This window comes from Diprion similis, chromosome 12 (assembly GCF_021155765.1).
Source record: "Diprion similis isolate iyDipSimi1 chromosome 12, iyDipSimi1.1, whole genome shotgun sequence".
In the NCBI taxonomy this organism is placed as follows: domain Eukaryota; kingdom Metazoa; phylum Arthropoda; class Insecta; order Hymenoptera; family Diprionidae; genus Diprion; species Diprion similis.
This window is the reverse complement of record NC_060116.1, coordinates 9,996,324-10,013,416: the sequence shown is the minus strand read 5'-3', so window position 1 is coordinate 10,013,416 and position 17,093 is coordinate 9,996,324. Positions and strand designations below refer to the sequence as shown.

The 17,093-nt window shown below is 44.5% G+C and overlaps 1 protein-coding gene across 4 annotated transcripts in view; it reads left to right on the top strand.

The window, feature by feature from the left end:
• LOC124413535 (B-cell lymphoma/leukemia 11A) overlaps positions 1-13,080 on the top strand; it is a 33,194-nt gene extending 20,114 nt beyond the window's left edge. For 2 of the 4 annotated variants that reach the window (XM_046894194.1, XM_046894193.1), the window contains exons 2-3: positions 3,652-4,083; positions 10,145-13,080. In XM_046894194.1, coding sequence (XP_046750150.1) covers positions 3,652-4,083; positions 10,145-12,189 — 2,477 coding nt within the window. In that variant the 3' untranslated portion in view covers positions 12,190-13,080. Of the gene's footprint in view, positions 1-3,581; positions 4,084-10,144 lie in introns of all 4 variants that reach the window. The other 2 variants (XM_046894195.1, XM_046894196.1) reach the window with 2 other exon arrangements.
• The last annotated feature ends 4,013 nt before the right edge of the window (positions 13,081-17,093 follow it).

Sequence of the window (17,093 nt, the reverse complement as noted above, 5' to 3'; positions counted from 1 at the left end):
CAGGGAATTTAAAAGGAGTCATGAAAAACCTCGAATTGTCAGGGGATTTTTAATTTCGTCATGGAAAAAACTGAAAATGTCACTTTTCTATCATAGAAATTAGAAATCATTTTTGGATGTGATAAGTTTACTTTTTTTTATCGAAAAAACAAATTAAATGAAATTGATTTTTTTTTTACGTCATTTTTTTCCTCAAATCTAATTGAATTTTAACCGAATATAAAGTTAGTAAGCTGAACGATTTAGCTTTTAGTAACTTACTAGAACTGTTTTTCCCAAAAATTTGTGACCACCCTGAACGATTGTACCTTCATTTTGAAAAGTATAGAAACTTGAAATAATGAAAGTTGCCATCGAACGCCTGACGAAAATATAAGATTTCCTTCTCAGCAACGTCTCAAAATTTTGTCGAAATATGGTCAAACGGACATATGCGAGACACCTGGACGCATAACTGTATTCAGTCCGATCCCACATGATTTATTTTGATGAAAATTTCACGAAAGGGTTTTTTTCTCATTCTGAAAGAGGTTGAAAAGAAGGACAGGTCAACTCTAGGACCTGTTTGCCCGTTTTCAATGGACAATGTCCTGCCCGGGACAAAGGCCACCTAGATCCTCCCACGATACGCATGAGGGGCGCTCTCGCGGTCCATTCAACCGGTCCGTGAGAACTGCGTTTCATATTTTTCATAACTCCCTGCAAACGGAATGATATTTTTCTGCCATACACCCGCCGTTTCGACGGCCGTCACCTCTGGTCACTAATTCCCTCCGCTTGTCCGAGGGTCGACATTTTAACCGGACTTGCCCGAGGCACCTGTGGACTCCATCCAAAATCCGTGAGAGAAGAGAAACTTCCATCGAAAGTCAGTTCGAAGTTGAAGGAGGCGGAAAAAAAGCTTTTTTTACCTAGCTCGTAACGCCTGCCGTTATGCAACTCATCTAGCAGTGATGTAATACCGGTAATACCGATGAACATTTATTACACACGTACTAATATATGCCGATTATTGAAACAGGATTTTGCGTCGAAGCAACGAAAGTCAACGACAGGTGAAAAAAAAAAGTAGAAAAATTGGCACCGTCTTCATCGATCTAACGTACAAGCTCACCTAGCTCTCTGGGATAAGGTTCCCGAAAAAGAAAGTTGGGAGAAAAAAGTCCGTCACCATTTTGAATCCTTTGTCTACCGTACGTTTCGGGGGGACGGCATGGGGACCGGTATAAAAAACTGTTACCCCTCAGGTACGCGTATATGTGTACGTTTATGTGTATAGCCGACAGTCGTAAGGGGGTTTTAAAAAGTGGGGGATTTTCTATAAAAATTATCCCCACCACCCCGAGGGTCCTTTTCATTCTTTGATATCCTGTTCGGGCTTCGCCAGCGCGGAGATCTCCAGTTAGCATCCAAACATGGACCAAACCAGATCTTACACTACCGTTTCGATTCGCGAATGAAGATAATTTCCGGTGATTTCGATCGTGTTCGTTAACTTTACCGATCAGCGAGGCAAAATGCGTCGATTGAAGAAATCGAGTGAGCTTGGATCGTGCCTGATTTGACGAATACTTGCTTCGTAATTGCGAGTGATGAGTGGATGAAGACCGTTTTTCTCACGTGTTGAGATCAGTGATTTTAATCGGAACGCGATGCAGCTAGAAGGTGAATGTTTAATTGGTTGAAAATATTACCTTGACCCTTGAGCCCCAAACGAGGTGTCGGCATTCGACATTTGTGCATCATAGAACGGCGGATCTCTTGAGATGGGAATTCTAATTGAAAATTAGCCGATTGCTTGCCGTTGATCCGTTTAGCAGCTGTACCGCTGGGACGGTATTCCGTTATGGCGTTATACCTATAGTGTGACTTTGATAGACGTTGAGATAAAAACGTACGTATATAACGTTGAGGAACGCCGAAGGCGGTGTCCTTGTTAGTACCTACGGCGTCCTGTCAAAACGACCAGAGGACACATCGAAACAATCGAATTACGATCATCCCTAGGGCGAGTCCCGACCCAAACCAATAATTCGATTACCCATTAGTATTGACTCTCGCCAATTTCCTTTCGGTCTGCCAACTAAAGTACAGGAAATATCGCAACCCCGCGATAACTTTGAAGATCGAACTCGGATTGAGATTCTCGTCTAAGTATTAGAATATTTTTCGAACCGATTTCTTCCCTCCTTCCCTCGAAGCCCGATGGGATCCGGGAAAATTGATTTCGGTAAATAAAAATCAACACTCGAACGTAACGCGCGGGCAGAGGAAAAATTACAACGTAATAAGAGAACCACCCTGTATATAACGCCGGGACATTACGGATGTATGGACCAATTTGTAAGCAATCCAACTTGTATTCACGAACCGATATTCTATATACTCTGCACCTTATCTTTTTCTCATATACATATGCGGGACACGGAATAACATTTCCTACACAGATCGACCGCTGCCGCAGTTATCTCGGCTAGATTCCTCGGCTATGTTAGGCATATACATACCTAGTCCTTCGTCCTTCGTACCTTGGACGTGCGTATAATGCCGGCCCGGTACGAGGCACGAGTTTTGGTCCAGGCAACATCTGCCCCCGAAAAAACAAAAGCCCATTGTCGCTAACGACCGGTCGCACGTCTCTTGTTTCTAACCGAGCGCTTTTCAATCGTAGGTGCTCGCATAACGGACTCTGCTGGTCTATTCAACTTCTTCCGAACTTTTTTCCTTTCTTCGTTGCTATTATTTTTATTTTCATTCACCACGATGGATTTGTTTTTTTTTTTTTGTTTTTTTTTTTGGGGGGTATTCAACCCTACCAATTATCCTTTCGACCAAATTTCAGCTATGAGGTGAAAATCTCGGAATTTATCTGTAAATCTGATGCGTTGAAATATTTTTCCGCTCGTGCTCAACCTGCGGATGGAGTTATTCAATCGACGATCCCCTCTTGTTATACGACGGAACGCAAGTACGTTCGTTTCGTGGGTCGTAATTTGCGCGGAAATTTTGTTTGCGCAAGTGGATGTCTATTTCCCGGGCCTACGCTTGTTGTACCCACTCTTGTTTGTTCGGTCGATCGGGTAGGACGATTCTCGAAAAAGGCGCATGTCGCGGGGAAGAAATCGCGAAACTAAGGAGTGGGATGAGAAGTTACGATTTCTATAAGGACGATTTGGCCGTAAGGAGGTCCTGAGGTCATCCGCAGACGTCGCAACTCACTTTTAGGGTCCTTCAAGAGCATTTCTGGCAGCCGTACGATTTCCCGTTATACGGTGGCATTAACATAGAGATTGGCAGCGTTTCATATATCGATCTGTCCACCCCGCCTCCGAGGCTCCTCTCGCTCATCTCTCAACCACTCTTCGCGGAGTCGAGTGCTCACACCCGCCACCTCCGACTGCCCCCTGACAGGGTGTCTGGCACGAATTGTTTTTCCTTTTCACCTCGCACCCGGCTGATCCGACCTTTTTTTCCCCGTTTCAACCCCGCTCTCGCCCCTCCACCTGGAGAAAAAAAGAACGAATTCCCCAGGGGTGGAGTCTCCACTTGACCAACGTCCAGGGCGCAAGCTCGACTCGCAGGCTCCACCCTTGCGGGGAATTTTCACCGTCGACACGTGGAAATTTAAAAACCTGGCCTTTATGCTTCCAGCGGAAACGTCTCAAGGCTCCAACCCGGACACGGTGCAATGCGGGGGATGTCGGGCCTCCTATCCTCTCGGGGACATCGTCAGGTTCATCGAGCACAAGGTGAACCACTGTCGGAGCACCCTTCAGGGCTGTCACAGTCCGCCCCCGGCCGCTGCCCCCGAGGACTCGGACCCCGAGGACGCGCTCGCCCTGAAGAACGACCAGGAGAAGCTCAACTCGGTGCCCAGCATATCGGCGCCGATCAACAAGCGCGGCAGCCGTCTCGAGAGTCCGCCGACGCCCCAGGGCTCCGGTTCCGACGGCGGCAGCCCCATCGAGCTCAGGGCAAGCGCCAGCTCCACGCCGAAGAGAAGACTCGAGGAGGACAAGGAGGAGTTACCTAAAAAACCTAAGACGGAATCGGTCGATGCCGACACCAACACGACCAGTTCCGGTAAGCAGAAAATGGGATCGAGAGGGTAGATCGGGTCTTCAACTTGTTGTTTCTTCTTGTCTTTTTTTTTTTTTTTTTTTTTGTTTTTTTTCTTCTTCTATCTCTTCTTCTTCTACTTTCATACGTTGACCATTGATCCTGTGACTGACGCATCTGTGATCCTGGAAAGGGGAAAGAGTGAATGAAGAAGATGAAAAAGAGATTTTTAAAAGGACACTCGCAGCGCGACATGTGACGATCGACATGGTCTACCGATTCCGAACAATGAGAGATAGAGAGAGAGAGAGAGAAGGAGAGAGAAATAAAAAAAAAAGAGAAAGAGAGATTGGGACGTGCGTCGTTCGATTTTTGAATTTAAAACCACCCCACGATAGGTATGAGCGTAGGGGGCGAATTTCACCCATTGTCAACTTCGACGCGCCATGTGCTGAAAGGGTTAACGTTCCAATGTGACCGTGCTTAATGCGGTGAATATCGAAGCTCATGCGGGATTTTCTTTGTTGTTTACTTGTTTGTTGCTGATTTCTTTTTTTTTCACTTTTGTCAAATTGGGGAAAATTTTTCTTATAATCGAAAATATGCCGAATAGATTTGCAACTGTAAAGTCATTCCGATTTTCTGTGGTGATGAAGCAACTGATGTTCATTATTAGTTATTTGCTTTTTTAAATATGGTGCTGGATTAAAAATCTGGAAATTGCCTGGATGATAACTTTCGTTGTAAAAAGATACGTTATTCGAGTTATTCAAATTAACGAAAAGATAACTTGAATCAATAGTTGACTATTCCAGAATGAAGTCTCTTTTCCAGCTCAAGATATTATTAAATACATTATTCATAAAACAGTTCTGCCTCTGTAGATACAGATTAATGTCTTCATCATCATCTCCCTACTTGTCATTTTTTCACAACCATTGAACAATATTTTATAGAAAGACAATGCTTATCCTTGAATTCCGTTACAGCTACAGTTGTCTGAAAATTCGATATCTTAGAATGGCTTGCATTAGACGCTAGCAATTTTTTCCATCGGAATGAGCAGCGGCTTTCGATATAAAAGATCTGTGCAGGTCGAGCGACAAATCTCTTCGTCGTGACCACGACACGAACCACTGACGTTGATAAAAAGCGCATCCCAATAAATAACTCGAGATGATCCCTCAATTACGCATTCGGCGTGTAAGAGGATCTTCCGGTCGCGTCTCTCCTTTGAGTCCTGCAGGACGAGAGGCGGGCAGCGTGCCGCAGACACCCGGACGACCCCCGTCGCACACCCTGCGAGCGTGGAGAGGATGTGACTGCCGCGTGATCGCGTGGACGGCACACGAGGGCATCGGTTTAACCCCTTGGCGCGGGTTTTTGTCGGAAAGTTTTTGTAACCGAGCAAGCTCGAGCCCAATTAGGGTCCTCCCATTGTGATGCCACGTGGCGGCGTAGCCGTGACCCAACTGCACGAGCCACTCGCTTTAAATTCGACGAGGTGTTCCTCGCTCGGGTGCCTGCCTTCCTTCCTTATTTCCTTACTCGCGTGACCATGCACCAGGTACAGATACCGCCGAAGGGGTGAAGCCGACCGGGTAACGAAACCTGTCATCGCCCTGCGCAATTTCTTCATCTCGAGATACGTCAAATTAACCTTTTTCGATGCTTGACGACGACGTGACGCGCGATATTGAGAGAGAGAGAGAAAGAGAGAGAGAGAGAGAGCCTTTATCGCCTTTATAGCTGGGAAACAACGCGAGCGAGTCGCCGTGTAATCCGTCGAAATTGACACCCAGTCCGTTACGTGGTGCGATATACGCAGATTTGATATCACGCGTCAGGATTCTCTGTCGAATATTAATTTTCGAATGGGGTGAAATATACGAGTGTATATGTATACATATATACATACATATATATATATATATATTTCTTTTCCACGACTTCGCGTTCTGCGTATGCCTCCGCCTTCTTATTTCACCCCCGGATTCTCGGTTCCTCTCAGTTTCCCGGTTTTTTATGACGCTTTTCCGACCCCTTACCAAAGACCGCCCAAGGCGATGTGCGAATTGCGTGTCAATTGGCGACCGACACACGCGGTCGAGATCCTGGAAAATACGCTTCCAGCCTCGGCAATCCGGGGGCAATCTCTCTTCCGCTATCTCATTCATCTTATATCCTAACGCATGTACAACTTGGCGAGAAACTCGCTACCTCCGAGTCCGAGTTTAGGTACACAATATACATATCTACATACCTACATACATACAGACAAGGCGAATTTCTCAACTTTGTTCTACAGGACACATTACGAATGTCTTGCGGCGAGACGCGAATACGACATAAACGACTTAAGTACCACATACCCGGCAAACGGCAAGACGGACAAAGTTGGCTGACCGCAAGTATAAACCACCGTGCAATCCCTTTGTCCGATATAAAAATAACAGACTCGACTCGCCGCGAAACGCGTCCAGACGCGGACGTTTCGTCGGATACGCCTCGCACCGTGTGCCCATAATCCGAAAGTGATTTTTTTTCCTCCACGGTTCCTCTCGGTTTTTTTTCGCGCTAACATGTCCTCTCCTTCTGCTTTCTGCTTTCTGCTTTTCTTCAATCGTACGGTTCGGCCGAGCGGCGGGGGGTGGGAAACGGGTCCGGGATAAAAGGTTCAAAAGTTAGGGTGATTAGTCGAGCTCGAAAAGCTGCATCACGGTTGCGAAGATTATTCCACCGAGGTGGATCCAGCAACCACCAGCGCGCGAATCATTCGGGGATCTCTACCTGGACCAAGTCCGCGTCTATCGCCGAACATCATCCCCCTGAGCAGCTTCCGAGCGCCGATGCACAACCCTATCGTTGTCCATCCCGACAACAAAGTGCATACGCCAAATACGTCGGCTAATCGATAATTTAATATAATCAGAGCCCGGGGATGACGGGTCGCCCTACACCTTTGTGCCGTGCCGTTATATTACAGCTCCGCTGCAGGAAAATCTGGAGAGAAAATCGACGCTCGAAATGAAAACCCCAATATCGAGCGCTAGTTGGATCATCTTCGTGCTTCTGGACGCTGATCGACAAACGCGGCCGTCGCATCTACGCGACGACGTGACGCGAATTCGAAACTTAAATTCTGCCCGGCATTCGTGCAACACATGTCTTTTACTGTGCCGAATTTCACGGCCCTCGAACCCCCCGGGCACGTGTCGGTTACGCTAAAATTTCCCGCTTTATAGAGAGCCGCCTTTGATAACGCGTGTAAACTTTCGCGTGCGCGATTTATACGCGGTTGGTTCATGTCTCACGAAAATTTTTTCCACGTCAGTTTTCAACAGCAAGTGAATCGGTCTTCGGAAAAATTCGAATCACTCCGATTGCAAGCTGTGTCAAGTAAAACGTCGGTGCAGCAGGCATTTTTTTTTTTTTTTTTTTTTTATTCAACAAATTCGAGCGATTCTCTTGCCCGAATAAATGTTCCCCGGATCTCAGATGCTTCCGGGATTGCCGGGCATGTCAGGCTTCTTTCGAAAGTGACCGAACAATTTTCTGCAGAAAATCGGGGTCCAAATTGCCTGGCAGAGCGTTTAGAGCGAAATCGTTTGGAAGAGCATTGTTTAAGGATGAGTTGAACCTTGGCCGTTCGTTCGACTCTGACTCGGAAGTGCATCTGCGCCCAGCAGCAGCTCCCCAACCTGTGCAAGAGGGACGCAGAATGTACTGGAGGTAATTGTCGACGAAGGGTAAATCGAAACTATTCCATCCCTGGAGCACAACGCGGCGCGATCATTCGCGGCTTTTGAATTTTCAGCGAGATTCGGTCCTGCGGTAAAAAATAATCCTAACGGATGGCCGGCCCGTCGTTTGCATATGAAAAGTACACAGAGTCACCCCCTTCACCCCTGCCCCTCAATCGATACTACTTTCTATAGACTAGGCTCTGCTTATCTTTTACCCTTGCGGCGCGGCGCCGCCTTTTCTTCGACTACACAAGGGGAAGTTGGCAATATTTTCGACTTCCGGACAGAAGGGAAATTCGTCACGCGCCGTTAGGACCGCCCCGATGCCTGCGGATCAGCTCGTCCTTGGTCTTGAAACAACGATCCTGATTTTTTCAAACTTCTTTTTCACACTCGAATGACTCGGGAGATTTTCTTACTACCACCTAATTACCGACGCTTCAAAATTCGCGCCTTTCGCCGTCCGGGAACTTTCCGCAAAGCCTCGATGTAGCGACGTGTCGAATTTGGAAACCACTTAAAACAAAGGATCACCGCCGTTGATTATCCTAAATACGATCCTCTCCAATTCGACACGCCATGCTCGCCTTGTTCTCCCTTTGCTACCTGCCCATTCGCACAACCAAATTGGTTACTCGGTGGTTCGGCTGTTTTTGAAAAATCATTCCAAACAGATGATTTTTGAAAATACAACAGACTTCCGTGATAGGCGTAGAGGCGACAGTTTTATAAACGTGGATCAACACGGGTACAAAATTAAAGCAGGAAGGTGTTGCAGTTTCATCTAACGATCGGATGGAATTTTAAATTCAAATGGACGGCTAACAAGATCTCGGCTTTAAGTCGCTAAGCGAACAAAGATTTCTTCTCGCAGTCTCCAGACTCCCGTTTAATTAAGATCAGTTTATTTCGTTGACGGTTCTTTGTCCCTGATCGATTTTTCTGCTGCTTGTACCTGGTAATCCGCAAATTTTCATCCATTAAAGCGCACGCGTTTGGTTTAATTTTACTGCCTGCAGGTTTCTACCCTGGGTGTGAATAATTCGAGCTTCTCGCAAAGGGTTTTTATTGGCATTTTGGACAGTCTAGTAGCGAAGCTTGACCGCGTGCATGAATCTGCGGGCATGCAAGGCTATTTCGGTGTATAAATAACGGGAGGAATTTTCTTCGCTCGGAGAGTTATACGACCCGTTGAAATATGCTTTTGCGGTTATGTCTTACGTCCTTTCAAGAGGGTCCGCGAAACACATGGCGATGGTCCTTTTCACCGAGGGTGAAAAACTGAATTAATAAAATCCGCCGGTAGCCGCGAACGACGTGGGCAATGTCGTCGCCGCCACGTGGGGCGTGAAAAATGACCGAAAATCTGATATTCCCGGATTAAAAACATTGAAATTCAAAACCGCATCCCGTCCTTTCTTCGCCGCCCCCCCGACCAGGGACAGAAAGTCGTTAAGGGTCAGTTTCATCCCGCTTCACATCCCCCGCTTATTGTCGAGGATATTATTTTTAAGCCCTCCTTCTACCCCCGTTCCAACCGATATATACTATATAAGGCTCTGCAATTTGACACAGACGCGCCGTTTGAATCCCGAATTGAATTCGTTCGGCGATTGAAAATTAAGGGGGGATGAAATTGATACCCCCGGTTGTCCCCCGACTCTTGACGGGGGTGATATTTTACGATTTGCTGCACACCGGGTACACTGACCAGTCCCGATACACTCTTACCCACTAATCGACGATTTCGATTTTTATACATCCACAATACAAATCTATGCGGTATCTAAGAGACGTGCAATTCGGCCAAAGCTTGAACCATGTATCGAGTCCGCGTGGATATTCCGCTCACTTTTTCCTTTCCATCCATTTCTATTCTCACTTACTTGTGTTTTACATTTTGTAAACAAGTTGGAAGACTTGTTTTATTGTTAGTAAAGAGAAAAAAAAAACTAAATATATTTTGGAAGAAATAGTAGATCAGCTCATCTTATATTATTAACAAAAAATGGTATACATTTCACATGTGGACATTAATACCAATCGCTATTAAATTCAACGTCATTCCTAGAACTGTTATTTTAACATCATAGCATGCAATAGCAATTCAGTTTCACAACTGAGACAATCGGTGCCTTGTCTTGTCGTACCTAGAGTTACGCAATACAACTGAGCGTCGTACCATAAGAACGCCAAAACGACGGTTTTGCAATAACAGCGTGCAACATGCTTCCGTCTGACTAACGATAAAATAAATAAAAATGAAAAAACGCTAGAATAGTGTGACATGGGGTCCGTTGTACCGGAATAAGACGATCAGTTTGACCGCTCTGTTACAGAACCGAGATGGCTTCAGTGTTCCCAGTGCGCCCGCAGGCTGTCCTCGGCGTGGGAGCTTCTTCAGCACGCACAGAGCGTCCACGGGGCGAGACTCTACACGTCCTCGTCACCCTCGGCGAATTCATCCTCCAACACACCAGCCCCGAGTCCTCCGACGCAGACGTCGACGCACACGCACCACCTGAGTCCCCCGAACCACCTAAACCTCAGCGGTAAATCGACGGGAAGTTCGTCGGCGGGGAATTCTTCCGGTGGTGGAAACTCGAGCGGAAGTAGCGGCAGGCAGCTTCAGTCCTCGGCTTCGCTGGTCGGCGATCCTCTGCACAGTTTCCTCAGGTTGCCCCAGCATCTCGAGAGAAGCTTTCCGCCGATGTTCAGGCCGGACTTTCTCGCCCTGAACCCCCTCGCCTCGTACCGGGGACTCCAGGACCTCCAGACCGCCACTAGGAACCTGCAGAACCTCGGAGATCCGCTTCGCGGAATGGACGGCCTAAACCTCGGCGACTCCCTCGTTCGGAGTTCACTCGACTCTCTGAACAACGCGAGGAACCTGGCGAACCTGGCCGAGCTGTCCCACGGACGTGGGCTCTCGGGACAGGCGCACCCACCACCACTCGAAGCGAACCTGGATTTTTACTCGGCGCGCCTAAGGAGCCTCGCTAACCCTTCCTTAGGCGCGGCTCCGAATCCCACCCCCAGCACACCATCGAACCAGAACGCGGTGGTCAGCGTGCAACCGATCCAGCCACCGAGTCCGGCGGCCAACCCAGCGAACCTTACGCACAACAGTATCCAGAAGGAGAACTCGCCCCCGTGCTACACCCAGAGCCCGATCGGCGGTCACCACAACAACAACAACTCCACCGACAGTGAGAAGACCAGTCCACCGGTCGCCTCGACCCCGATAATCGCCGACTCGGAGACCGTGTACACCTGCGAGGTATGCGAGAAGAAGTTCCGATTCCAATCAAACCTGATTGTTCACCGAAGGAGTCATCAGGACAAGGAACACGCCTTCCAGGAGACGATACAGGACACCACGGCAACCAGGTGCGAGATATGCGAGGTCGAGGTACCGAGCTTTTCCGAGCTGAGAAAACACATGCGAAACGAGCACCAGGAGGCTCTGAACGTCGCGTCGAGTCCCCAGGGCAGCGTGGAGACGGTACCGGACGACGGGAGCAGCTGCGACGAGAACATGGACCTCGAGGAGGGCGAGGAGCCGGACGCGAAGCGAGAGGACAACGAGGAAAACACTCCCGAGGACCTGAGCACCACTCAGGGTCAGAGCAGCGAGGAGGGTGGAACGCGGGTCGACCAGAAACCGAGTCTGGTTGGCGACCTGATGGAGAAATTCGGGCTGAGCAACATTGCCCAGTACTCGGAGGCCTACAGGCAAGCGCTGCAGGAGAACCATCGGGGCGGTTTCGTCAAGACCGAGTCGCCGTCGAACCTCGTCAACTCCCTGAACAACAACAAGGAGAAGGACAGCGCCCTCTCGCCGACGAATTTCAACTCGTCGACTACACCGAACATCTTTTCTGGTCAGGGGTTTCCCCGCTCGGCTGGGCCCGATTTCGGTGGCCTGTGGCTGCCCAGCCCTCACTATCTGGAGAACAACGAGTTCCGGAAGGCCTCGAAGGCGACGACTTCGAGTCTCTCGCTTCAAGGACTCCCCAGTCCGTTGCTCAAGAAGGAACGGAGCGGCAGGAACGACACATGCGAGTACTGTGGCAAGGTCTTCAAGAACTGTTCGAACCTGACCGTTCACAGGCGGTCGCACACGGGCGAAAAACCCTACAAATGTGAACTGTGCTCCTACGCCTGTGCCCAGAGCTCGAAGCTCACGAGACACATGAAGACCCACGGTCGTCATGGTAAGGACATTTATAGGTGTAGGTTTTGCGAGATGCCGTTTTCCGTGCCGAGCACGCTGGAAAAGCACATGCGGAAATGCGTCGTCGTGCAGCAGGGCCAGAAGATGGGGATGCCCTACTCCGGGAGTCAGGACGAGGACTCGTCCTTGAGCACGAAGGATACTTGATCCTGGAACGTCAGTCTTCCCCCTATACCGCCACTCTGGCCCCACAGGCCGCCGTATCCGGTGTACTAGACGTCCGTCGCGTTCTTCCGGTTAGAGGCCGGCCATCCCTTCGCCACTTTTCCCAAAACCCGAAAGACCCGAATCCTCGGTTATACTTTCGAAATGGTGGATGAAAGGCGCGGATTGTCCGAGTCCCTGCAGAGGATTGCCAAGTTTTCGTTACCTTTTTTTCGTCTCGGTTTTTTACTTATCGCAACACGCGCTGACGAATATCGGGGAAGGAACTTTTTTTTTCTATCTTTTTTTTTCCTCTCTCTTTAACCCCATCTGCAGTTTAAAGGTTCAGCGATTCGCGATGTTATCGCGAGGATGTGTCAGACTGGCGATTGGATAAATGCCAAATGCGAATTCGAATGGAAAGTCAATTTCCCCGAAGACAAGTTATGCTAGTGAAAACTGTCGGATTTCGAAATTCGCCAATCAAATATCGAACCTCGATGGTCGATGGCCGAAGGCTGGAAATGCCCGGAACAATAGTACTCAATAATAGCTTTCAGCAACCCCGGAGAGATGATATCCGCAATACGAGAAAGAAAAGAGTCGCTTTGAGGTGTAATAAACTTAGAACTAAAACGTTCCAATAGCGAAGACTGGACGAGATAAAAATGAATATAAAATTATAAACGAAATACTTAAACCCCATTAATTTTATTTAAATAAATGGTTACCATAACGAGTCTCACGCCCCCTATCAATAACACTTACGAGTAATTAATAAATAGTAATAATAATAATTATAATAATAACAACAACAACAATAATAATAATAAAAACACAACAACAATAATAATAAGAGTAATAAAAATCCCACACATACACATATATAAAAAATAAAACACACACTATGAATAGTAACTTTATTATCATATTATAAAGATTATTTATTTAATAATATAATATATCGTAATATATATCGAAACTTTAAACCTATGGATGTACTAGTACGTTTTTGTACATTGTGTAGTAATTTTTTGAAAAAAACAACGTGTCGCTTTGAAAATGGCGCATTACAGTTCTGTATATAATAAATATTCACTCTATTATGTATTAATATGGATTAAGAAAAAATATTAATTTACATAATAATTATTACGTGCTACCCATACGTAATTTAAGGTCTAGATCGATTATGTGTAAAATGTATCATACCTATTACAATTATTATCACTATTATGACTACTACGACTATTATTATTATTATTATTATTATTATTATTATTATTATTATTATTGTCATTGTCATTACTATAAATTAAACGATACGTACATTATTTTGTTCCGATATTAAGTTATTATTGAAACGTTTTTAATAGTTAAGAAGATGCCAAAGTTGTCTAGGTTTATCGTCTATTATCTATATATTGTACACGCGGTGTCTGTGAGGGAAGATATATAACTATAAATTAATCGCGTTCTTTTAAGTTATTTCTGCGATTTTTATGAGGGTGCAGACTTTTCATTGGGATGATTTTTTTTTCTCTTAAAGTTATATTGTTGATTGGATCTAACTTCCTTTACAGTCACCCCGCTGTCGCGTTCTATTATTATATTATTAATGCCTATTATTGTACTTATCAGTTCATTCGTTGATTATATTTATTATTAATATTATAATTATGACTATTATTATTATTATTATTATCATTATTATTATTATTATTATTATCATTGTTGAAGTCGTCACACCCGGTTCGACCTTCGTAAAATCAAAGATTCATTACATTCTTGATCCTACGAAAGCCGTGAACGGTTTCGATCTTCAATATTTCGAAAATTCTGTTTCTTACCCAAGACTGAGGTTTTTTGAATATATTATTAAAAATATTATTATTATTTGAATCTATAGGTTTTTTTTTCATATTTGTTCAATCAAGATCGTTTTGTCGTTGTAAACTTTTTGAAGAGAATTGTTCCTAAAAAAAATGTAGGCAATGAGGTTAAAAAGAAAAGAGAAAGTGTGAGAGAGAAAGAAAGAGAGAGAGAGACAGAGAGAGAGAGAGAGAGAGAGAGAGAAAGAGAAAAATAATAAAATAAGCAAAAAAAAAAAAAAATGGGAAAACTCATATCAGATAGTTTTTGGTGTTAGAAATGTACGGCTCTAGATAAAATCTCGTTATCTAGTTAAAAATTTGTTAGATAATCTCATATACGTACCGGGCCTGTTTATATATGTACGTGTATGTGTATATGCCTATATCCCTATATACGTACATGTATATGTATATATATTATGTAAATAAGGCACTATATTAATACTGCCCGTAGCAAAAATTGGAAATAATTATAAATTCGAAATGTTAATAATAATAATGATTATTCTAGTGGTTATTTAAATACAATTATAAGCCCCATTTTGCTGCGGACAGGATGAAGGGATGGTGTTTTTTCGATAAATAAATGAGCAAAAAAAGAAAAACGAAAGAAGAAAAAAAATAACGAAAAAATTTGAATGTTAGCCGCAAAATCGCAAGTTATAGTATGTATCAAAAAAATAAACGTACGCAGAAAATACCGTGGATGCGAATGTTCGTTTCGGTTTCTTTCCGGTCGATGTTTTTTTCGTGTTCAATTCATCTCGTAAATTTCATGCTCTTTTCTGTCTGTATTATCAGTCATGCCATAGGACCAAATTCTCTGCCGCAGACGTATGTATTGTATTAATAATTTCGCATTACAGAAAGTCGTTTCCAATATTTCTACACACAGGGTAAAAAGAATAAAGACAAATTATTCCGATAAAAGCCAGTATATAATGATAGATTCAAAGAGTATCTATAGACAAACTTATATATGAATAAAATATTTCATGTAATTATATAATAATAACGGAAAGAAGGGAAGAGAAACAAAGAAACTAAGAAAAAATTCGAAGTAATCGACAAATTAAATGAATAAATTTGAAAAAAAAAAGAAGCAAACTAGTTGCGGCGAAAAATTTCAATTTTAACAAAAAATTTCTGATCCAGGGTAAAATGAAATTAAAAAAAAAAAAAGGTAAAAAAGAAAAACTATAAGATGAAAAAACAGGAAACACAAAGCTCGGTTTTTACGGGAGTGGAGGCCGGGTTAAACCTGGTCAAAACGAAACTTACAAACCGAGATTCGACTTTAAGGCAATACGAACACGGAACTCGCGTGGAAAGGCTTGCCATTCGCTTCGGTCGTCGCATCGACTGGCAAACTTTTTCTCGAGATGGCCATTAGTTATAAAGTAGCAGGTACGGTGTATGTCTTGTGCGATTCAAATAAACGGAATTGTTTTTAAAAAATATAAATATACCATATAAACTTGTCGACTCCCTCGATCCCGTTAATCCCCCGTTAAACCTTGGCTAACAATTTTATACGATTCTCCGCGATGTTTTATCCATCCACCGCCCTCCCCTGTTCCGCAGATATACTATTAACCGAAAGGGAATAATTTTTCTCCTCTTTTCTCGTACGCCACAATTTTATTCAAACATTTTCTTCCAGTCGAATAAACGCAGCAACGTCGGCTCTACTTTACTCGCCCGAACGACTTAGAGAACCGAAGCATTATATATGCATGTACATATAGAGACAAGATAGAGCAGCAAGGATAGAAGGATGTGTACTACCTGTGCACTAGCTTTACACCCCCTCCCCGCGCCCTCATTTTGGGAGAAATTCGCATGGATAGAGGTACACTAGACCTATCTATGTACAGACACAGGGTTGAGCCCTCAAAGTACCTGCAGCTACGTCACGGTTACTTTGCATTTGCAAGAAGTATTTCGAGCAAAGACGTCGGGATGTCTGGAGGCTTTGAGGTGATACATTTAATACGTTACACGTATGACGTATCAATGGGTGGGTGGGGGGTGGGGGAGAGATGGCGGGGTGAGAACACGGCGGGAGCTGAATAGCCAAGTCCTGGCGAACGCATTCGGGTATTATCGTTGGAGGCAGTGGAGGTGGTGTATCGCAGACGTCGAGGTCGCGATGCATAGCAGATCTGTAACCAGGGTTGCATATGCCCAAGGAGCCTGACCCCCTTGGACACCCCTGAGTCTCTATTCCCCGACGACCCTTAACCGCACGGCTTGCGACCGTCGCGGTCTTTCAAAAAATCGATACTGTCTGCCAACGCGCATTTTTAATTAGACGCTAGCATTTTTCTTTTTTTTTTCTCTTTTTTGCGAGTATTGGGTAGTTTTGAAAATCTATATCGTTGAGTTCAATTTATAACTCGTGATGCGAAATTTATTTCATAATTCTTCGGACAATTTTTATTTGGATTATTAGAATCACTCGGTTTCTAATTTGTAAAGTTATATTGAAATTTTATAGGATTTTGATAGTGTCCAATAACGCGGAAAAATTTACTGACGGTATTTTTTTTTCGATAGTTTGTTACCAGTAATTGAGATTTTATCATATCATGCGACGTGAACTTAACAATTTAACCTGAATTGTAAGCATTCAATAAATATATTTCAACTCCAGTATGCAGAATGAATTAGATTCTACAAAGATATTTGCATAATACTATGAAATCAGAGTATCTTTGGTACCCGCATACATTCGATGTATATTCAAATCCATTAATTTGTGTGTGCATAACTTGGCTGAAAGGAGATGTAGAAAATGGTATATGTCACCGAGACGGATAAAACTAATCAAGGCCTTTTGATATCCCTACAGAATTATTCAAAGAACTCAAAACTGATTCAAAATGTTCACTCGAATGAAAATTTTAGAGAATTTTCAGTGTTCAAGTAGACGAACGACAGAAACAGTAGGGTCATTTCGAGCATTGAAATTTTGCGCGCGTATGTACGAGAATACGTCAATAAAATTACGGTTGTTCACACATTAATCAG